Genomic DNA, 19,840 nt, shown 5'->3' with positions numbered 1-19,840 from the left:
ATTGCAATATTTATCCTGTGAGGCACAGACATTTTAGCAGAGGCTTCATTGTAATGCCTCCTTTTGACATTTGGTCTTATCAAATTCATATTCTCTTTGATTGCCAGCTTTGGTTCCTCTCCAATGAAGCTCAATAAAATCTGCTCCACAGTGAATCACTTTCTTATACGTGACATTTTGGCAACTTCCACTTTCGCTTCATTTCGTTTCTTTTTTTTTTCCCTCCACAGGTATTATTGGTGTTTAGCTGTAATAATGCCCGTAATGTATCACCTAGCATAAAAAAAGACATGAATGCAGGTCACTCTGCAGGTAATAATAATGTTTAGTGTATAAAAGGTCACTTGTGGTAACTGTTTCCTTTCCATTCATTGCTGTAACATGATAATCTCTGTCTGACAATGTAATCAGGTCCTTCCCACAGTTCTCTATTAGATACACACCCTAAAGAACGTGTTGATGTTTCATTTGTACTGCCTGAGTTTGTGTTACCATTACATCTGCATCCTCATACAGGTCAGTTAACTGATTACAATGGTTACGGTAAATTTGATGGAACTGTTTTTTACCTTAATATTCCGGTGTAACTTGGAGTTGGTTGACTGCAAGTGAATCTCATTGTCTTTCACAGATACAGTGACCTTTCGGAGTGCAAATGAGGAGCTTCATCACCAGCAGCCTGAAAGGACAGACTGCATGTTGATGTACAATGCAGCAAACTGCACATGAATGCATTCAAAGGTGAACTAGTGAAGAATTTCATGTGAAAATAGACGTCTGATTTTTAAAGGTGTTCAGCTTCAAAGTGAAGAGCGACATGAGTAATGTGAACTGCAGAGAATAAACATTAATGTACCATACCTTCATTCTCCAAGGTTTTGTCGCACAGTTGCCACACTTCATGTGCAACACTTACATTAGGCTTTACTGAAATATAAATAGTTCACAAAAAGTAGGACAACTAATACTGCGCTCAAAAAGGAAGCACGTTCAAATAGACTGAGAAACAAAATAACCCGTCATTAGATGATGATGTGACAAAGTCTTGCGGGTAGAATTGAAATGGAAAAGTGATAACACGTTGTAAACTGGGTGTCCCATTTCTGTGGCTTCATTTTTAATAATAAACCACAGTGTAATCACAAAAAACGACTTTGTAATCACAGTAAGTGCCAGCAACCCACGGTGAAGGGATGCCAGAGCGTACCTTGACTGTTTCTCAATACTGGCAGGACAGTGTGACATTATTGATCTCTGTGGCCTGTACAGCAGCAGATTCAGCTGCTTAACAGGCCAATCAAATGACTGGACATAGATTAGCATATTAAGACATAAAGACAAGGAGCGGCTACTTTAGGCTGGGTCAGTTTGTAGTCTGGTGCAGGCTGACCTGCTTTTTTTTTTAAATATCTCTCTTGAAGGATTGATTGCAGTGTTTCCATTGTGGGGATTTGATCTGAAGTGATTTGCCACTTGATGTCTAAATGCTGAAAACCTTTTTGTCAATGTGTAGCAAATAGCATTTGTTGAAACTTTACAAATGCCTTTGGATACACAGATGGACACAGTCAGTGTTTTAGTAAGTCAGTGATCCACCATGAGTGACCAGAAAATTCATCACTCCCTGTCATAAATTCTCCAAGTGCCTCAAACTTTACTGGGGAATAAGGTATTTTGTGTTTTAATTATGGTGCTGTCTAATGTGCTAGTCCAAAATCTCTCATCGGTTTACAGCTGTACATTTGGGTTGACCTCTCGTGCTGCTGCCAACAACTGTTTTCATTAATGTGTTTTCTAAAAAAAAAAGACCTAAATCACTAACCCATGAAAATGTTCTAAATAAATTGTAAATTAATTAAGTTTTGTTGACAAATAATTTCATCTCTATTCTGGTGACTAGTGAAGATCATAATATGATTCACTATAATTCCACTCACATAGTTCTTTGGCACAAAAAAAGTTATTCCACAAGAGTTATTCCAGTAGAGTGTCCCAGTAGGGGACAGCGAACTGGCAGCAGGCTCGGTATGATTGTGCATGGCTGTATAAAATTAAAGCAGGTCAGTGCTGAGAAACATTATGCACACTCAGCAGAACCCTGCATCATTACAGCGTCTGTGTCATGCGGTCTGCTTTAGACCATGATGACACATGGAGATGATGTAGTGCAGCCAGATAATGCTGCCAGATTTTGCCTTTTTGGAAGCAGCGACCACCGGGAAGGCTGTGGCTCAGCGGAGCAGGTTAATGATTTCCCCTCAGTGAACTGGATGTGGAATAATCCTGTAAAAGAGAAGAATAGCAGAGCACAACCCCTGAGGACTCTTCCTTTTCCTCTCCCCCCATTCATCCATCCCTCCCTCCATCTCTGCCTATCCTCCTGTTCTCTCCATCCCTCCCTTTCATCCCCATTGTGTCTGTAGCATCTGCTGGTGCTCGCAGGTGTCAGAGCGGGGGTGCGGACTCTTCTGACACCACAGTGTGTGTGTGTGTGTGTGTGTGCATTGTGAAAGACAAATACAGAGTGTGGGTGTTTGCATGAGCATGCGCCTGCCTGCCTCACTGTACGGTAATGGTTATAAATGCAGTTGTGGGGATAATGCATGTGTTGTGCCTGCCCATTAAACTAGACTGTGGGCACAGGGGGAGAAAAAAGGGGGAGGAAGAGAGAAAGAGAGAAAGAGAAGCAGTTTGCCTTGCCTGCCTGTCTGCCACACCCAGCCCTCTTTCTTCCTCCTCCTACCTTCATTCCTTCCTCTCCCTCCATCTCTCTCTCTTTCTCTATCTCACTCTCTCACTCTCACACACTCCTCCTCCTCCTCTGCTCTTCTAGTCTATCTGCTGGTGTTTCCATGAGAACAGAGAGCGCTGGGTATGGGGGGTGGGTGGGTTGGTGGTGCGGGTGACGTGTCCTAAGAGCACAGAGTGTGTGTGCGCGTACGTGCATGCACAATGCATGCGCATAGCGATCATCACTGCTCTCTTTCACACATCTCTCCTGGCAAGAGCTGCTCCTGGCTGTGCCAGAAAACATGCTTTCGGCATCGCCGCGGCAATTTGGACACGGAGCTCACAGGCTCATAACACTGATCTGAGATCCAGAGAGTCTGTAACACACAGTCTGAGAGGGAGCCTGAGCAATCAGAGGAGGCGACTTCCATTTGTGGGAGCCTCGTCTTTAAAAAAAGACACCTCCTTATGTGTGTGGAAGGGGAGGGGATAAAACAGAGGGGTAGTGGTGCTGTGGAGGGAAACAAAAATAAAGCACAATAAAAAAAAGAGAAAAAATCTATCAGGGCAAAAATTTGAGGTATCCAGTCAGTTATCAAGGGAGAGCCTTTTTAGGGTGGGGCCGCAGCTTTTGCTGGAGCCAGGCTGAAAGAGAGGAGGAGGAGGGTGAGAAGATGTAGAAGAGAGGAGTGCTGATCTAAAAGAGGTGGGGGGGTTCATCACTATGAGCGAGAAGAGGAGGAGGAGGAGGAGGAGAAGGAGGGGATAGTGTGAACGGAAGAGGGGAGGAGAGAGGGATGGAGGGAGTGAGGGGAAGGGAGGGGTTTAAAGGGTGGGCTTGTAGTCATTGTCAGGCAGCGAGTAGGAGAGAGAGAGGGAGAGAGAGAGGTGCGTCCAGGCAGACCGACTGAAGAGCGTGTGTGCAAACTGGGATGAGTAAATGCACTGAGCGGCTTAGCTGTTGATACAGCCAGAGAGAAAGAGAGAGAGAGAGAGCGAGAGAGAGTGTGTGTGTGCACGAAAGCGCGAGAGAGAGAGAGAGGGTGAGAGAGAAGAAGTGAAAGGGAGAAAAAAGGGAAGAAAGAAGCAGAGAAGAAAAAAGGGAGGATACTACAACTACAACTATGCTGTGCTGCATAAGAAGAACCAAACCGGTAAACTGCTCTGATTTGCTTTGTCAATAATTTCCACTCTTTTCTTAAGATAAAATGCTGCATCTCAACTCTGAAGTTTGAGACTGTTGGTTGTAGTCAGACCAGGATGCTGGAGGGGAGATTAGAGAAAACGTTGGTGTAATTTCCTTTGACTCGGGGCCCGGCTTGTCTTTACAGAAGTCTATCCACAGAGCCCAGACACGCCTAGTTAATGTGATTATCCTGCATGAATGGATGCTGCCACAATGCCTCTCAGACCTCACACTGTACTTGCAGAGAGGCACAAGGCTGTAACTCGATCTTGGGCAACTGGGCATTCCCTCCTATTGATCAAGCACTTGGAAAAAAAAAAGTGAAAGATTATTGAAAAGCACTTGATAGATGTTGTCTTGTCTCTGCTCTTAAAGCTGGAATACTCCCTCATTTATTCAGGAGCTCTACTCAACTCTGCCTAATCTACCATTGTTAATGATACTTCAGATTAATTAGGGCGACCTATGTGTTTCTAATTAATGCCTTAAATGGGAGTGTTGGTATCTTCTGTACTTCAGTTATCTTGAGCAGAAATGGGTGACACAAGAAAGTAAATTTCCACAGTGAGGAGAAAAAAAGGGTGGGGTACGGATTGAGTGAGCGGCACCATCATGTCAGTGGCCTCGGGGGAATACAATGGGAATAAATGAGTCTAAATGGATTATCATAGCCCTCCAGCTTTATAAGTGGATGCTGTCAATGGAGGGTACTATGAAGTGTGCACTCATTTAAAGGGTGTGAAAGGGTGGTGTTGGGTAGTTTAGAATAACCCGTGGCTATTCTCAGTGGCAGAGAATAATATAAAAAAAAAAAAAAAAAAGAGAAGGTGTTGCATGGAAGTGGGTGGGTCTGGACAGTGGTGGAGAGTGTGCTTCACTCTGTTGTATTTCAGCACCTATCATGGTAGTTTTGTGTGTGATCAGGGCTGTGTTCCTGCTACTATCTCAAAATAATTGTGATTTTATCGGACTCATAACACACTGGATTCTGATGGCACTTGATTGCTTCTTAAATGTCAGCCTGTATGAGTCATATCAGCTCTGGCAGGGAGGAGAGAGGGAGAGAAAGGAAGCAAGGCTTGCCAGTTGAAAGACATGCAAGAAGAGCATGATGCAGAGAGGGAGGCAAGAGAGAACGAGCGGCAGGGTGGAGTGTGGCTGGTGGGGGGAAGATGCCAGAGTGAGGTAGACAGTGAAGGGAACCTGGTGGGCACAGAAACAGGTGAAAAAAAAAAGGAAGGCAGGGAGGGACGTTGCAAGGTATGGGGGAAGGTAGAAAGAGGCAGGCATACAGCAAAGCAAAAAGGGCACAGAGGGAATGAAACTGGATGGTGGCTACAACTGGCAAGAAATGCACTGGTGACAGAGTGAGGGATGGTGGCTGGAGGAGTTGAGCAGGCGCGAAGGTGAGGAATATTAGAGGAAATGTGAAGAAACAGATGCCGGCGCGCTGCATACTGCAGCCATGTGGGTGAGGCACCGGCTTTTCCCACAGAACACTGTCGCTGCCTCGAGCGTGTGCACCTCACCACAGGGAAAAATATCCACCCGACCTACAAGCACTTATCCTCCTGCTCCTGCTTTTCATGAGCAGTGGCATAAATTAATCCAGACAGACAGTGTGTGGGCCTTCATGCATGGATGAGCAAAGAGCATGGTTTCTGCTTTGAAACATGGCAATACTGCTGTGGGAGCTGCCATTGTGGAGTGTTAAGTGCTGTTGCAACATCTTCACTATTGGAGTGGCTGTTAGCACTTAAAGTCTCCTCAGTAGCCAGTCTCTAGCTTTAGATTTATTTTTATTCAAATTCAGAGCAAAACTCAACCACAGAACATGCTGCTGGTCCTTGCCTCAGAGTTTGGGGAAAGATCTAGGATCAAGTTCTTAAGTCCAGGTCCATCTTAAGTCCACGTTTTTCTCAAATTCGGGTCTTTCCACATCAGCAGGCCTACTCAAAGCTCCCATTTTTACCGTATACCAGGACTTAATCAAATCCCACCCTCTTCTAATTGTCAAAGTGTCTCTTGCTCCGCCCCACCTCAATTCCTTATTCTCCTCCTCGCACCAGGGCCATACCTATGTTCAGATTTAGCCTAAATCCTTCCAGACCAAACTTCAAAATAAAGACCCAGACTGCTACCTTAAAGACAGGTGTCTCCTCTCATACTGTGGCTTCTCATGCACTCAAAGACCTTTCCTCAGAGCCTGGCTTCAGCCAAAGCATTGGCCACAGCCCACATTTTCAGTTCCTACTTCAGCCAACCGCCCCCACCTTCCTAAGCACCATGTCCAACCCCAGCCTCTTTCCTCCAGCCCCTCTCTCCGTCCTCATCCCAGGCCCCTATGAGATCAGTGGCGATTGCGGAGCCTTTGTTCAGGCAGAAAGCCGGTGTAATTGAATTAAAGGCTGCTCCAGAGGATGTAACGACGCTGGCATATGGCCACTTATTAGCTGCTGCGGAGCATCTTTTCCCGGGCTGTCGTAAAAGAAAACAGTGCATCCTTTAACATCGCTCATCAATTCACTGTCAATGGGCAGAGAGAAAGACAGAGGGAGATGGCGAGCGGGGGCTGTGGCAGTCACCACCTGAGCCCCCTTCTCCTCATCTGCAGGAGATAGCTGGCTAAAAGGGTGTGGTGCTCCGCTGTGTCTGTATGTGTGTGTGTGTGTGAGAGAGAGAGAGAGAGAGAGAGAGAGAGAGAGAGAGAGAGAGAGAGAGAGAAATAGAGGGAGAATGAGTGGGTAGCAGTTTGCTCAGTGAGAAAGAGAGTGAAAGACGGCAGAAAGAGAAAGAAGATATTCAGCAGTTGCAGACAGCAGCCAGTCCTCGGTGTCTGGATGGTTCCTGCAGAAACGCAGACAGCCATTGAAATCATGCTGGGATTTTCTGGAGAGAGGTGTCGTTGCAGGAAGTGTGTGTGCCACCAGCGGGGTGGCTAATATTATCTCTCTGCCTGACTGGGAACTGTGGTGCTATGGCAGGAGTTCTTAATTTAATTTAATTTAATTTATTAATTTATTTAAATAAAACCATACACTGTATATATATATATATATATATATATATATATATATATATATATATATATATATAATACGCTTACAGTATCTTCATTAATTACTCATTAAAGTCACTTACACAAAAGAAATTCAGCAGCTGCACCTGTTGGGTATATGATAAAAGGAGCTTTGCAAAGCAATGTTCTGTAATTCCACCATTATAAATGCAAATACCTCCTCTAATATTTTTCCCCCTTCTTGCTAGCGGCATTTGATCTAAGGCTGGGTGGAGCGGGGAGGTGAAAAGGGAGTGTCCCTCTTGAATAGATACGAATTCTTAAAAAAAAAAAACATGATTATACGCATGCCTGGTGTGTGCATTAGTGTGAGATGTGGTAATTCAACCAGCACCATGTCTTCCCCCGTTTGTCCTCCCTTCCCCTCCTCCCGCCCTCCTGAAACAAGTCCCTAATGGCACTGGCAATGAGGCAGTGGGAAGGTGGTGGATTGTTACTGTGTGTCACAATTGGGGGATGGTGTGTGTGTATGTGTGTGTGTGTGGTTATGGATCTGTCGGTAAAGCCATTGACTCTGGGGTGTGGTTCTCACGACAGCCGGTGCCCACCCAAGGACAGAGACAGGGAAAGAGCACAGACTGCAGCTGATAGGAAAAGCTATAATAGACACATCCAGGCGTCAGATAATGTACTAAACACATTTTAGCACAGCCATTTATTACCTTAAAAGACAAGACAGACAGAGGGGTTTGTCCTCTGGTGAATGGCACTCTTGTATTTAGATAAATTAACCTCTGAGCTAATGCACATTTAGATTCTGAACATGAAGACGGCAGTCATTATTTGACACCTACATATGTAATAGTGTCAGTGTGTCCTACAGCAAGTATTTAATGTTGCTACATTATAACGTAGCTATTGTAATTGCAGGAGAATTGCGTAATTGTCTGTTTTGCAATCATGCAAGAAAAGCGTTATTATATCTGCAAACATTTCACTTTTTGTTGGATGATAAAACAGTTTTCAGTGGTTAACGTGGTGTATCTATGGCAACCAGAAAGACTGTGTTGAAAGAGGAAGCACTGCGGGCTAATTGTAATAAGTCATTTGATTAACCTGATAATGCAAATATGTTGTCTCACTGCAAATTAATCAAGGAAGAGTTTAAACGGCCGTGGAGTCTCAGTGTGAAGACTTAAAGGGAGTGTACCTTGTGGTGTGCTGTACCTTTGGGAGGTGCTGCTGTATTTATGAATGAAAATGTGTGCTGCACAGACACCGAGTGGAATAGCGCCTGCAGGAGGGTACGTGACCAGAGTTCAATTAACAGTCAGAGTCTTTAAGAAGCAAATCAGGAAGGATTTGCAGCAATGTTTCTGATAATATGAGGATTTTAATGTACCGTAGCCACTATCTCAGCCATTTATCACCAGTGAATGTATATTACAGTCAGGTTTGATGTGACAAGTCAAACTAGCCTTGTAGTGAATCTTATGGTACAAGGAAACAGATGACAGCAGTCAGAAAATCACAGCTCAGCACTTTTGAAGGGTGATATATCAATAGTTCAAATGATGATGCTACAATTGTGGTCAAACTGTGATGGTGATCTTTCTTCCTCGTCTTCATACACTGATGAGATCACTCGGCACTCTGCTGGTATTTTATTACATTTGCGCTCCTACACACCCAGATTTCGAAAGTAAATGACATCCCCTCTGTTCCAATAATGATGTCATACCCCCATATTCCCAAACACCCTCATCCATTGCTTTCTCTTCCTCTGTCTGTCTGACTCACTTCACTGTATGCAGCCAGTAAGTAATTCTATTTAGAGTTAAGTGCTTGGGTCAAAATTTTGGCAATTGTAAGCACCCATGAGATCAGAGGTAATAAAAGCCCAATAAGTCACCGGAGACCAGCACATTATTAAGAGCAGAGGGTGTTGCCGGTCTGTCTGCTTCCATGTTGGCTTTCGGTTCAAACAACAGGACACTTGCTAAAGTTTATTTCCTCACTAGTTCATCATTAAGTAAACATCTCTAGTTTGGGTTTTAAACAGAAATCACTATTTTCAAGTAGCAAAGTGTAAAGTCCCCCCAAAAATTCTACCATCCCTTTCAAAGCCAGCAGTATTGTAATGGTTTTTAATATTACATTGCACAAAATTGCTTTAGGAGGAGGTGTATATTAAGAACTGCAGGAAGCCCGGGGCAGGATTTACACCCTGAACCCAGGAGACTGCATGTGAATAAAAGCGGAGGAGGTGAATATACCAACACAGCTGCACCTTGGCCTCGCTGCTCCAATATTGCACTGACACACTGACCCTGAAGAAGACATGTTGGTTTAGGGCCTCTGGCTCTTAAATCATGTCGCACAGATGTGACTCCTCACACAGGCAGCTGTTCAAGTCAAACCTTGTATCCAATATAAAGACACTATTAGAGACAGAAGGTATCAGGAAACAGACCAGCGGATACAGCTTGCAAGTTGCATCTAGAAAACCGTTTCCACTCCGATTCACTGACCTTAAACAAGATGCTACTGCTCGGTGACACAGGCCGTCACTAACACACTGCCCCCCCCCCCCCCCCCCCCCATACCGCTATATATACTGCTGCTACATCACACACAACCCCTCCTTAGGCATGCTGATTGCTCCACCTGATTTATGAGTTCCTATTGGCCTGAGGGGTCAGGTGCACTGCCAATCAGGGTGACATATAGTCTTTCATAGCACCAACCAGCATACAGCGCCGTGATGAGTTAGCACTCTGGTTGTCAAGGTAACCTTTGATGGTTGAGAGGGGTATGGCAGTGAATGCTGAGGAGATTCTAGCAGGCAGCTCGTTCCCTAGCAGCCAGAGATGGAACCATAGAAAGCTACTGTACCTAGAGAATAGAGATTGGCTCATTATTTTTGGAGCAAGAGCCTAAATTTTTGAACTCTTGTGTTTTTCTGCTCACAGTTTTGAGGATATCCTAAGCAGGGAATGCAGGGAACACTGATGGATGCCATGGAGTGGTTCTACATTTAAGTTTAATTATTCACTGAGCCTCTTTCAGCAGCATTATCAAGAGGACAATATCAGCCTTGTGCCTGGATTGAATAACCGCAATAAATGCCTGGAATCGTTTGTCGTGCCCCAAATCCCAGTATATCCAATTCATTATGTTCAGACAATCGACCCACACACACATCTGTTATTCTCAGGATTTACAATGGAACTAAATCTCCCTTTTCCAGCACATAAAATGATAAAATATTGTGCATTCATTCTATTGACAAACCAATCACTGTCTCCTGACAAAGCCTTGATACCTGGAGGGACAGAAAACACTCACAACCATTTAGATTCTGCAGCTTTCACATCTTTATCATTTAGCTAACTGATGCTGCACTGCATGCATGCTCTTTGACAATTTGTGTTTGCTTCATGTTGCTTATCCACATTCATTCAAGGTGCACATTTGAATCTTTTGATTAGTTCAACCTTGGCTAGAGAATGTTTTACCTTGATTTGTTTGCTTATTCATTTTGAACTGATTTGTTTTGTTTGCCACTTTCAGTGCTCATCATTCATTCCTTTATTTGATTTGATTTCTTTTCATTAGATTTATATGACTCATAGCACAACCCACTATTTGATGGACAGCTATGGATCCAGTAACCCAAGGTAATATCATGGAACCCCTTTTGACTTTACGTTGTGTACTGTCCTTTTCCTAACTCTGTTCCTTATCCAGTCCTACGCTTTTACTCAATTCTAAAAAGAAAAAGTCCTGAAACCCTAACCCAACTTTCCCAATCTGTTATTCTCCAGTGATGGATATGAATACATTCGTTCATTAGTTAACTAACAAATCCCTCTCATAGCACATACTGTTGTCTCTTTCTGTCTTCTGGATTTTAAGCCCAAATGAAAGTATGCCAGCATGATTATTTGGGATGATCCTCAAGCTACATGCCACCACAGTTCCTTTGCTGGTTTCCAGTCAGCCCACACTATGGCTTACAGTAAATGTTAACCAGCTGTATTTTTTCTTGGCTATCAGGTGGAGAAGAACGAGGAGGCGGACCAGAAGATTGAACAGGATGGCACCACCAACAAACCGGAGGACAAGGCCCACAAGGCTGCCACCAAAATACAGGCCAGCTTCCGTGGACACATAACTCGGAAAAAGATGAAAGATGGAGAGCAAGAGAAGGAGGGAGACAGTCCTGTTGCTGCAGAGGAGGCAACAGAGGGAGGAGAGGAGGCAAAGAAAGTAAATGGAGAGGAGGCACCTGCAAAGGAGGAGGAAGCTGCAGGAGAGGAGGCCAAGAAGGAGGAGGAGACAAGCCAAGCCAAAAGCCCAGTGGCAGACAAGCCAGCTAATTCTCCAGCAGCTGCTGCTGCTGCCTCTCCTGCAGGCGCAGCAACGTCTCCTGTAGCGCCGGCCCCAGCTGCTGCTTCTCCTACGGCCACCACAGCGCCCTCTGAGCCCCAAAAAGAGGAGCCAAAGGCGGAGGAGAAAGCCGAGGAGAAGCCCAAAGAGGTGGAGGCCCCAGTGGCGGCAGCTAAGAGTCCCACCACAGCCACAGCTGAGGAGAAGAAGGAGGAGGAGAAGAGTGAAGAGAAAAAGGAGGAGGCCAGACAAGCCGACGTGCCTGCTGCTGTCAGCCCGACAGCTGAGAAGGAGGAGCCTAACCAAACAAAAGATAAACAAGGTATACAGATTATTCTAAAGCTTCTAACTTCCATTCATTGGAGTAGGCTTCATTAAAAAAATCATTTCATGTAGGCAAGCACATGCCAAATGAAATAAGCCCATTTGGAGAGAACCTACAGGAAGGTGCTCAGGAGGTGTGAACCAAACACTTAAATGTGCACATGTTTGCAAGGGCACTGAATTCAGAGACAAAAATAATTCCAGACACTCTCACCAATCAAGAAGCAATTTATGTACTGTAAAAGTCTAATAAAGATGAATAGGTAAGCTTTCCCATAGCCTGCTTGGCAGGCACCACAGGAAATAACTGCTTGCTGAGTCTTTGGGATTTAAAGATCTTTGGCAGTGCTCCACTGTTCACTGGTTAACACAGAGACATAGCTCAATATTAGATTAGACAGACTTGTATCTCAGATTCTGCAAGATGGGAACTCCATACTGATGAGGTGTGGAGATTGGGTTTGAAAAGCAGGGTTAGCTTTGGTCTGAAATGATGTTCCACAATGGGCTAGTCACATATCAAACTTATTATGAAGGGGTGAGGTTGTATTGTTTGCTCAATGAGAAATCATTGTTTTTGTGAGTCATAAAGGTTCATGAACATCTCAGATGGTTTCATAAGATTTTCATGATACCAGGGCTAATATACTAAACTAGCTGCTACAGTTGTTTATTTGAAAGAAAACACATAACATCAAGTCAAAACACTGATAACATCCTTGCTGTCTGGACCTCTAACACCAGCTAAGGGATAAAAAAGCAAACCACCGTTTGATGTCCAATTATGTGTACTGATGTATTGATGTGTACCTGAGAAGGAATTGGAAGGCTGTGAAATCATATTACAATGCTGATATAATGCTCTTCTACAACATACACTTGACATGAACTCATATTTCTGGTCCAAGGACTCTCAGACTGGGTCAGACAGGTAGTTAATGGAGCATGCTCAGTCTGGAGTAGGTGGGGGTGTGAAGAGGGGAACACACACACACACACCAACTGGAGAACTACATGAAAACTAGGTCACCTAGGCAGCACTCTCTCCCTGTTGTCATAGTTACCACCTCGATGGGATAGCTGGCCTGCATGGAACAGAGCAAGGATAACAGGTGCTCTGATTTAAATGAATGATTAATGATCCCTACTGGTCACGATCCACACTGGGGAAGTCTGTCGCAAACAAACACGACTTGACAAAGAGCTGCTAATTAAGAATCCACTGCTGGCCACAATCTGCTTTACCAATTGAACTGACTCAGAGAGCAAATTAATATTTATAACTAAGTCACTTGGTCAACGTTTGTCAGCGCACAGGCTGTGTTACATGCACAAGGACCCCAGGTACTCTGATCTGACTGAATAATTTATGAGGTAGCATGGGTCTGATCCAGATTCTCCACCAAGGACAGTCTGAATTACTGGCATCACTTAGTTACGTCTGACCAAGTTGGTAACTGTCATAGCATGATGACATAGCACTGCCTATTCCCACAAAATAAAACATACGAGCAATTTAAGCAACAGTTTAAATATTAAAATAAACTCCTAAATATGACATTAGTAAAATATTAAACCCAAAAAATGCTTCACCCTTCTTGCCTTGATCTTAGGGCTCTGTCAGGGATATTTCTTTGCATCTTATCATACAATCTAATCAGGGTCCTTAAATACATACACATACAAGGTTTTTGTATCAGTTAAAACTCTAGCTGCTGTGTTCCATATGAGCTGTAACTAATTTGTTGACTTTTTTTGGAAAACATGAACAATGCAGTGCAGACTGCTTCTAATTTACTTGTAAAAAAAGCATGTACAAGGTTCTCTGTGTCTCTATTGGAAGCCATGTGCAGCAAGAAAGTTACATTAAAATCAATTGAAGTCAGAGATGCAGTTCTCAAGGGAGCAAACAGGCTCTGGTCATTAGATGAACAGCTATATAAAGTTGGGAGTCATCTGCTTCACAGCTTACAGATGACCACCCCTGGAGGTAACATACAAAAACTGAAAAGTAGAGACCCCAGGACAGAGCCTTGCAGCTCTCCATCTCCTTTATGATGAGAAAGTTTGAAATGAGACAACACACCTATATTTTACAAAACTAAATTACAAATGCAAATGGTAGTTGGGAAAAAAGTAGAATACGTACATAAAAAATACTGATCCAGTGATGATTCATGCCAGGTCTAGTGTTTTCCTATACCTCAGTTCTTCTTACTTTCTATTTGCATTTAAAGTTCTACAGTAATCTATGTGTCGTGTTCTCATTAACATTGTTTACTGAAAACTTAAGAGATCAGTGGGCAGAATTGACAAACCACAAGAAAGATCACCAGAGTGTGGGGGTTTGTTTTCCTGTCGCCAGTTCTCTTTACACATGCATCAGCAAAACTAAACCAGCATTTTTGTCAGTAATATCTCTGGTGTAGATAACTGAGGTGGCACTTATGTCAGAAAACCACAAATGACAGGCTTAGGCACTGTAAATTGGGGGAAATGGTATTGGCATCACACAGTTCAGTGACTGCAGAGAAGGACATTTTGAAGTCTGTCATACTAGCTAACAAGCTAATTACCGCTTACCTGGAAGATCTGCTCTGACTCATGCTGTCTTGAGTCACACACACATACACAGACACACACTTGCACACACACTAATACAAGCACTTACACTGACATGAGCGCCCCTCTTCTCTGTCTTCTTCTGTCTGCCTCGCCTTCACACACACTCACACATACACACACACGCCCACACACATGCACTCCATCACCCCAATCTCTAATGCAATGATGTCATTCTTTGATGTCTCCTCTTTCTATTAAAAGAGTATGAGCTCACCGGGGTATGACTTCACCGCTGTTAGGGTATTTGAATGAGGCTTGGTCAGGAACAATAAAGATCCCAAAAATCACTGTAACCCATATACTCTATGATGATGTCTTCTCCAGATATGACTACATATTTTTTTATTATTTTTTTTAATTATAGATAATAGATAGAAATAAAAATAAAAATTTCTTGTCAGCAAAATAGCGTACAGCACAAGATTTAAAAAGAACAGAAAAATGCGAAGAATCAGAGCAATGTTCAACAAACCCTATTAGTAATAGCTTAGTGATGTATAATGGGTTGTTATTCAGCAGTATTCACCTCTTAGTAAGTCACCACAGGATGCTATTACAGTGCAGTAGACTGTGGGCATCACACAGTATCAGATGTGACAGGCAGAGATGCTGCTGTTAGAGTTGTGATGTCAGTTAACATGCTTCACGGGTCCATTAGGAGCACTCTCTTCCTTTATTATTTACACAGCCAATGTGGGTTTTCAGACATTAGGTTGCATCTTCTGACTAACATACTCTCAGTTTAAGTAGATGTGAAATCTTGTAAACAATATGGAATTACATAGTTCCTTCTATTTTTTTTTACAGAGAAACTTGTGAGGAAATGTTTAAAACATCTCGTAGCAGCTGATATGTAAAATCTTTGATGCTCGGTATCTCAGAAGACCCAGATAAAGCTTCATTATTCCAGCCTCACATTGTAAAACCTCCTCTACACTGGCTAATTTTTTTCTCTTCATCTCTCCAACCCACCTTTTATCTATCATGCCCTCCTTCTTTTCAACCTTACATGTCATTTTCCTCCTCTCGCTTTGCCTTTTTTCTCTCTCTACCCTTCTCCACCCGATTCCCTCCCTCCACACAGATGCCGCAGAGGAGGCCACCCCGGCAGATGCAGTGGCGGAGGCCACCGAGTCCAAGGATGACTAAGGCAAAGTCTAACCTAAAGAAAGCAGAATTAAAAGTATGAAGAATAACACAAAAACAAAAATCTAAAAAGGTTGCTCTTTGCCTTCCCAATGTGAAGGCAGTTTGTTTCTATTTGTTTGTCATTTTTTGTGTGGCAATGATTTTCTCATGTTGGGGGAGTTTCCAGCGTGAAGTTTTTTGGCTCAAGCTAATACTATGAGGAAGTGGTGATGATGATGATGTTGATGTTGTTGATGATTATGAAAAATGATTGTTACCTTGATGATGATGATGATGCCGTTGATGGGAGGGGGATTTGATTTGGTACATCTTCACTATTTAATGTAAGTGAAATAATGGTAGAATGAATGCTCCCAACTGGATATTTACACATTTAAAATGCATTGCCAATGCACCATATTTTATTTGCATTGCAATGCACTTTCTTTGACACATTTTGCAAATAAAATCCGTTCTGCAAATGCACGCACAAAAACAAACTGGTTTTAAAATGCAAGTCTAGTTTTCGACACGGCACAAGTGTCCTGAGAACACAGCAAAAGAGATAATGTACTGACACATTGGATGGAAAATAGAATGTATAATTAAATGTGTGACATTTCCAGTTGGGCAGCTTTATCCTGAATCCAAAAACCACATATAGGACAAGACTATCACTCTCTCTCTATTCTGCTTGAGTCATTCAAGCTTGGTTTACACCCCTTTTACAAACTCTCTGTTTACTCACATTCCCAGTAAAGGACCTGTTGCCATTTGAATGACATGATCATATAATAAACTATAGAAATCAGCTATAGTATTGATGTAACTGACGATTTGTGTTCTGCAAACCAAACCTGAGAACAGTAGCATGAACCATCGAACCAGATGCATGATGGGAACTCTCCCTCTGAGAGGAACTTTTTCGCAGTCACAAAAACTTAAGAGGTGTGGCGGCTTCTTTTTGATGTCTTTGGTGTTGTTATGACAGTTTATATGAATTGGAAAAATACTCTTGCACTGATGTTACGAAAAAAAAGTAAAAAGAAAAATCAAACAAATGAGCAAACAAAAACTACTTTTCCTATGTTCCAGTGAGTGCAATGTCCAGTTTCAACCTTATCAAGGAGTTCAAACTTGTGAGAAAAAAAAATGAAAAAATAAAAATGGTTTCAATGTCTGTTTTCAAAATAAAGCAAATGTGCCAATTACCATCACAAACTGTGGAGTTTGTTTAAAGCTGTGTTAAGATTTCTCATTCCAGTGTGACCAGAGTGCATATAACATGAATGCAATGTCCGCACTTTAGTTCTGGACTGGAGGACTCTTGTTGGACGGGATAACTTGTCAGCTAAAAATGCCTTTTAATCTTTGAAAAAAAAAGTGTCATTATCTCCGAGGGTAGGTTATGTTTGGGGGTGAGACTGATTTAAAAAAAAAGTTTGACATTTTATAGTTACATATTATGTTATACACATAAGATATAGGCTGTAAACAGGGTGAAAAAGCTAGCATGGCACTGTCCAAAGTTTACAAAATTCACTTCTAAAACTGTAGTGTACTGTTTTAAGGTCTGTCAGAACTAAACTAGTAGGACACGCTGTCCGACAATAAAAACAAGTGTCTATACTGATCTGAATGGCCACTCTCAAAGGCAGAGTCAAAAGCTAGCTGTCATAGAGAGGGGGAGAGATTGTTTAAAAACAGGGATGACGACCATGTTTTATAACAGTATCTCCAGGCATACATTCATAGTGTTGCACTCAGTTGTACACATGAAAAGTGTCATAAATACTTGTGTAACAAATGAAAAAAAGAGGGCTAGAGAGAGAAGTTCAGTCTTTTGCTCTTTTCTCACCTCTATACAAATGGCCAATCAGATTGTTGGTTTAAAAAAGTTACAGAAATGGTCACAGACCTCAGTGTCAGGTGTGGGGAGAGGGGACTGAGAGGGGTTTGGTAAGCAGTTCCGATGGAACATATCACTTGTACAAATTTGTTTAATCTGCACAAAAAAAATAAATATTTGTAATTTCACAGTGAGGTGGATGGGAGGTTGAGTATTGAAGTATTTCCTGACCGAACCTCAAGATGAGGAAGTAGCACAACCAGTAGCACAACCAATATTCCCAGCGATGGAAGAACATTTCTGAAGAATGGCCAAACGTGTTGGTGATTGTCCTGGGAAAAAATTTTCAGTTTTTGAGAAATAATGTGTTATTTAGTGAGCTTCTGAGGTACTGGTAGGCAGAATTTGTTACCTTTGGAGAGAGTCAGTAGGCTGTTTCTCCGTGTTTCTAATCTGTGAGGCACAACCTGGTGGCTGTTGCTTGATATGTGAGGGTGTTATTGATGTCCCAGCAAAAATGCCAATAAGCATATTTCTTTTTCTCACTACTCCAAACTATTCCTTAAGTGACACACCAAACTTACATTAAGGCACTAGTAAAACTGCAGTATAACATATTTGCAAAGCCTTTGTAACCACTGTTTTGGACATTTTTTGTTGAAATTACTTGAAAGGGCTGCTGCTTATCAACTTTCTGACAACTTATCAAACAACAATCTTTATGATAAATTTCAATCTGGTCCTGTCTTTCAACTGAAACTGCCTTGACCAGAGCAACCGAAGATCTGCTAATTACTGTTGATTCTGACTTAACGTCCTATTGACTTTGACACTGTGGACCTGTGGCATTTTGGTATCCAAGAGGACAGTGATTTCATGGTTTCATCCATATTTATCAGTTAGAACTCAGTGTCTATCTGTATTCACATGCTTCCTTGGTGACATCATTTGCAAATGAAGTGTTAATTTTCATTGCTATGCTGATGATACACAGCTATACATGCTTGTAATGCCAAATGGCATTTCCCAGCTCCCAGCTAAATTTAGAGGTGTGTCTAACAGAAATAAATGCTGCTATTAAAAGCTGATAAAACAGTTAATAGCTGTTAGACCAGCCAAATGTGGCCATTTATTTGAGAATTTCAGTGTTAACATTATTTTTGAAAGCTTGACCATGAAAAGCCTTGGAGTGATTTTTGACTCTCATCATACATTCCAGCTCTTACCCATGCAGCATTTTTTCATCTTGGTAGTATTTCTAATTAGTTGCTTGATTAGTAGTATAATTAATTCATTCATTTGTATCTTCCAGGTTTGATTATTGTAAGGCCCTTTTCTCAGGTCTTCCTATTTGTGCTAGTGCAAGTGTTCAGCTTGTTCAACATGCTGCAGTTACAAACTAAAAAGTTTGACCCAGTCTCGCCCCTCGTCACTGGCTGCCAGTGTGAGCAACAGGTGTTTTTAAGAGTCTTATTTTAACTTAAAAGGCCTTGCATGGACTTGGAGAAGCTTACTCACCTGAGTTAATTATACCTGGTCATTCCTTCAATTAATAATAATAATAATAATTAAAGCTGCAAGCAGCGAAGGGCGTGCCCTCGCACCCCTTGCGAGCTGCAGCCAGCGCAGCCACGCATGAGAGTCCTCCTATGTCCTCTCCTCTCTCCTGCTCCTCTCCCCAGAGAAGCACAGTAGTATACAGCAACAGAAAAGACATGGCCCCCTCCCAGCAGGGGGTGCAATAAGTGTATCATCATATGAGTATATAAATGAGTTGAGAGTGTGAAGGTCATCCCGATTATCTGTGCAGAGCAAACATGTAATTTGGTTTAATGGACATTGTGTTATTTTCAGCCACATATGTTAAGAATACCAGGATGTCCTTGGTTATATATATATATATATATATATATATATATATATATATATATATATATATATATATATATATATAGTATAAAATATGTATATAGTATAAAATACTTTATTGATCCCTCTGGGGAAATTACTCTCTGCATTTTACCCACACCAAGTGAACACACACACAAGCATGCACATGCACTAGAGAAACTGGGGAAGGGGGCTGCCCAGTGGGGTGCCCGGGGAGCTGGGGTGGATCGGTGCCTTGCTCAGGGGCACCACAGCCATGGTGGCAGAGGCAGGAGAGGCGCATCTCCTTCACCACCACCGTATCCTTTTTTTGCGCTTGGTCAAGGGATCGAACCCACGACCCGCCGATCTCAGGCTGGTCCAAAGTCCAAAGCCGCTCTTAACTTGCTGTGCCACGGCTGCCCCTTTTTATTTGTGGGTATATATATGAAAGAGTTAACTTTAATGGACATTTGTACTTTGAGTGAGTTGTGTTTATGTGACTACATGTGTAATGTGGTTACAAGAAAGTTGCACTTGTTAAGAAAAAGTATCATGAGGTCAGAGGATAACTTACGCAGTCAGTGTTCAGTTTGAGAGATGTTGATGAAGCAGGTTAATGGAGCCTGTTGTTAAAAGTTAGACATTGTTTTTCCAAGCTTTGTATAATTTGTATTTAACAGTGTTTCTATTGGTGATGCAGAACATCCGTCTTTTT

General features: G+C 42.4%; 1 protein-coding gene across 1 annotated transcript; it reads left to right on the top strand.

The window, feature by feature from the left end:
- The first annotated feature begins 3,615 nt into the window (after positions 1 to 3,615).
- gap43 (growth associated protein 43) lies at positions 3,616 to 16,610 on the top strand. Its single transcript, XM_041046691.1, has 3 exons — positions 3,616 to 3,884; positions 10,995 to 11,649; positions 15,361 to 16,610. The coding sequence occupies exons 1-3, from the start codon at positions 3,855 to 3,857 to the stop codon at positions 15,423 to 15,425; spliced, it is 750 nt and encodes a 249-aa protein (XP_040902625.1). The 5' UTR covers positions 3,616 to 3,854; the 3' UTR covers positions 15,426 to 16,610.
- Positions 16,611 to 19,840: the final 3,230 nt, after the last annotated feature.

This window comes from Toxotes jaculatrix, chromosome 9 (genome assembly GCF_017976425.1).
Source record: "Toxotes jaculatrix isolate fToxJac2 chromosome 9, fToxJac2.pri, whole genome shotgun sequence".
NCBI lineage: Eukaryota > Metazoa > Chordata > Actinopteri > Toxotidae > Toxotes > Toxotes jaculatrix.
The sequence above is the reverse complement of the archived record's forward strand: the minus strand, read 5'-3'. Positions and strand labels throughout refer to the sequence as shown.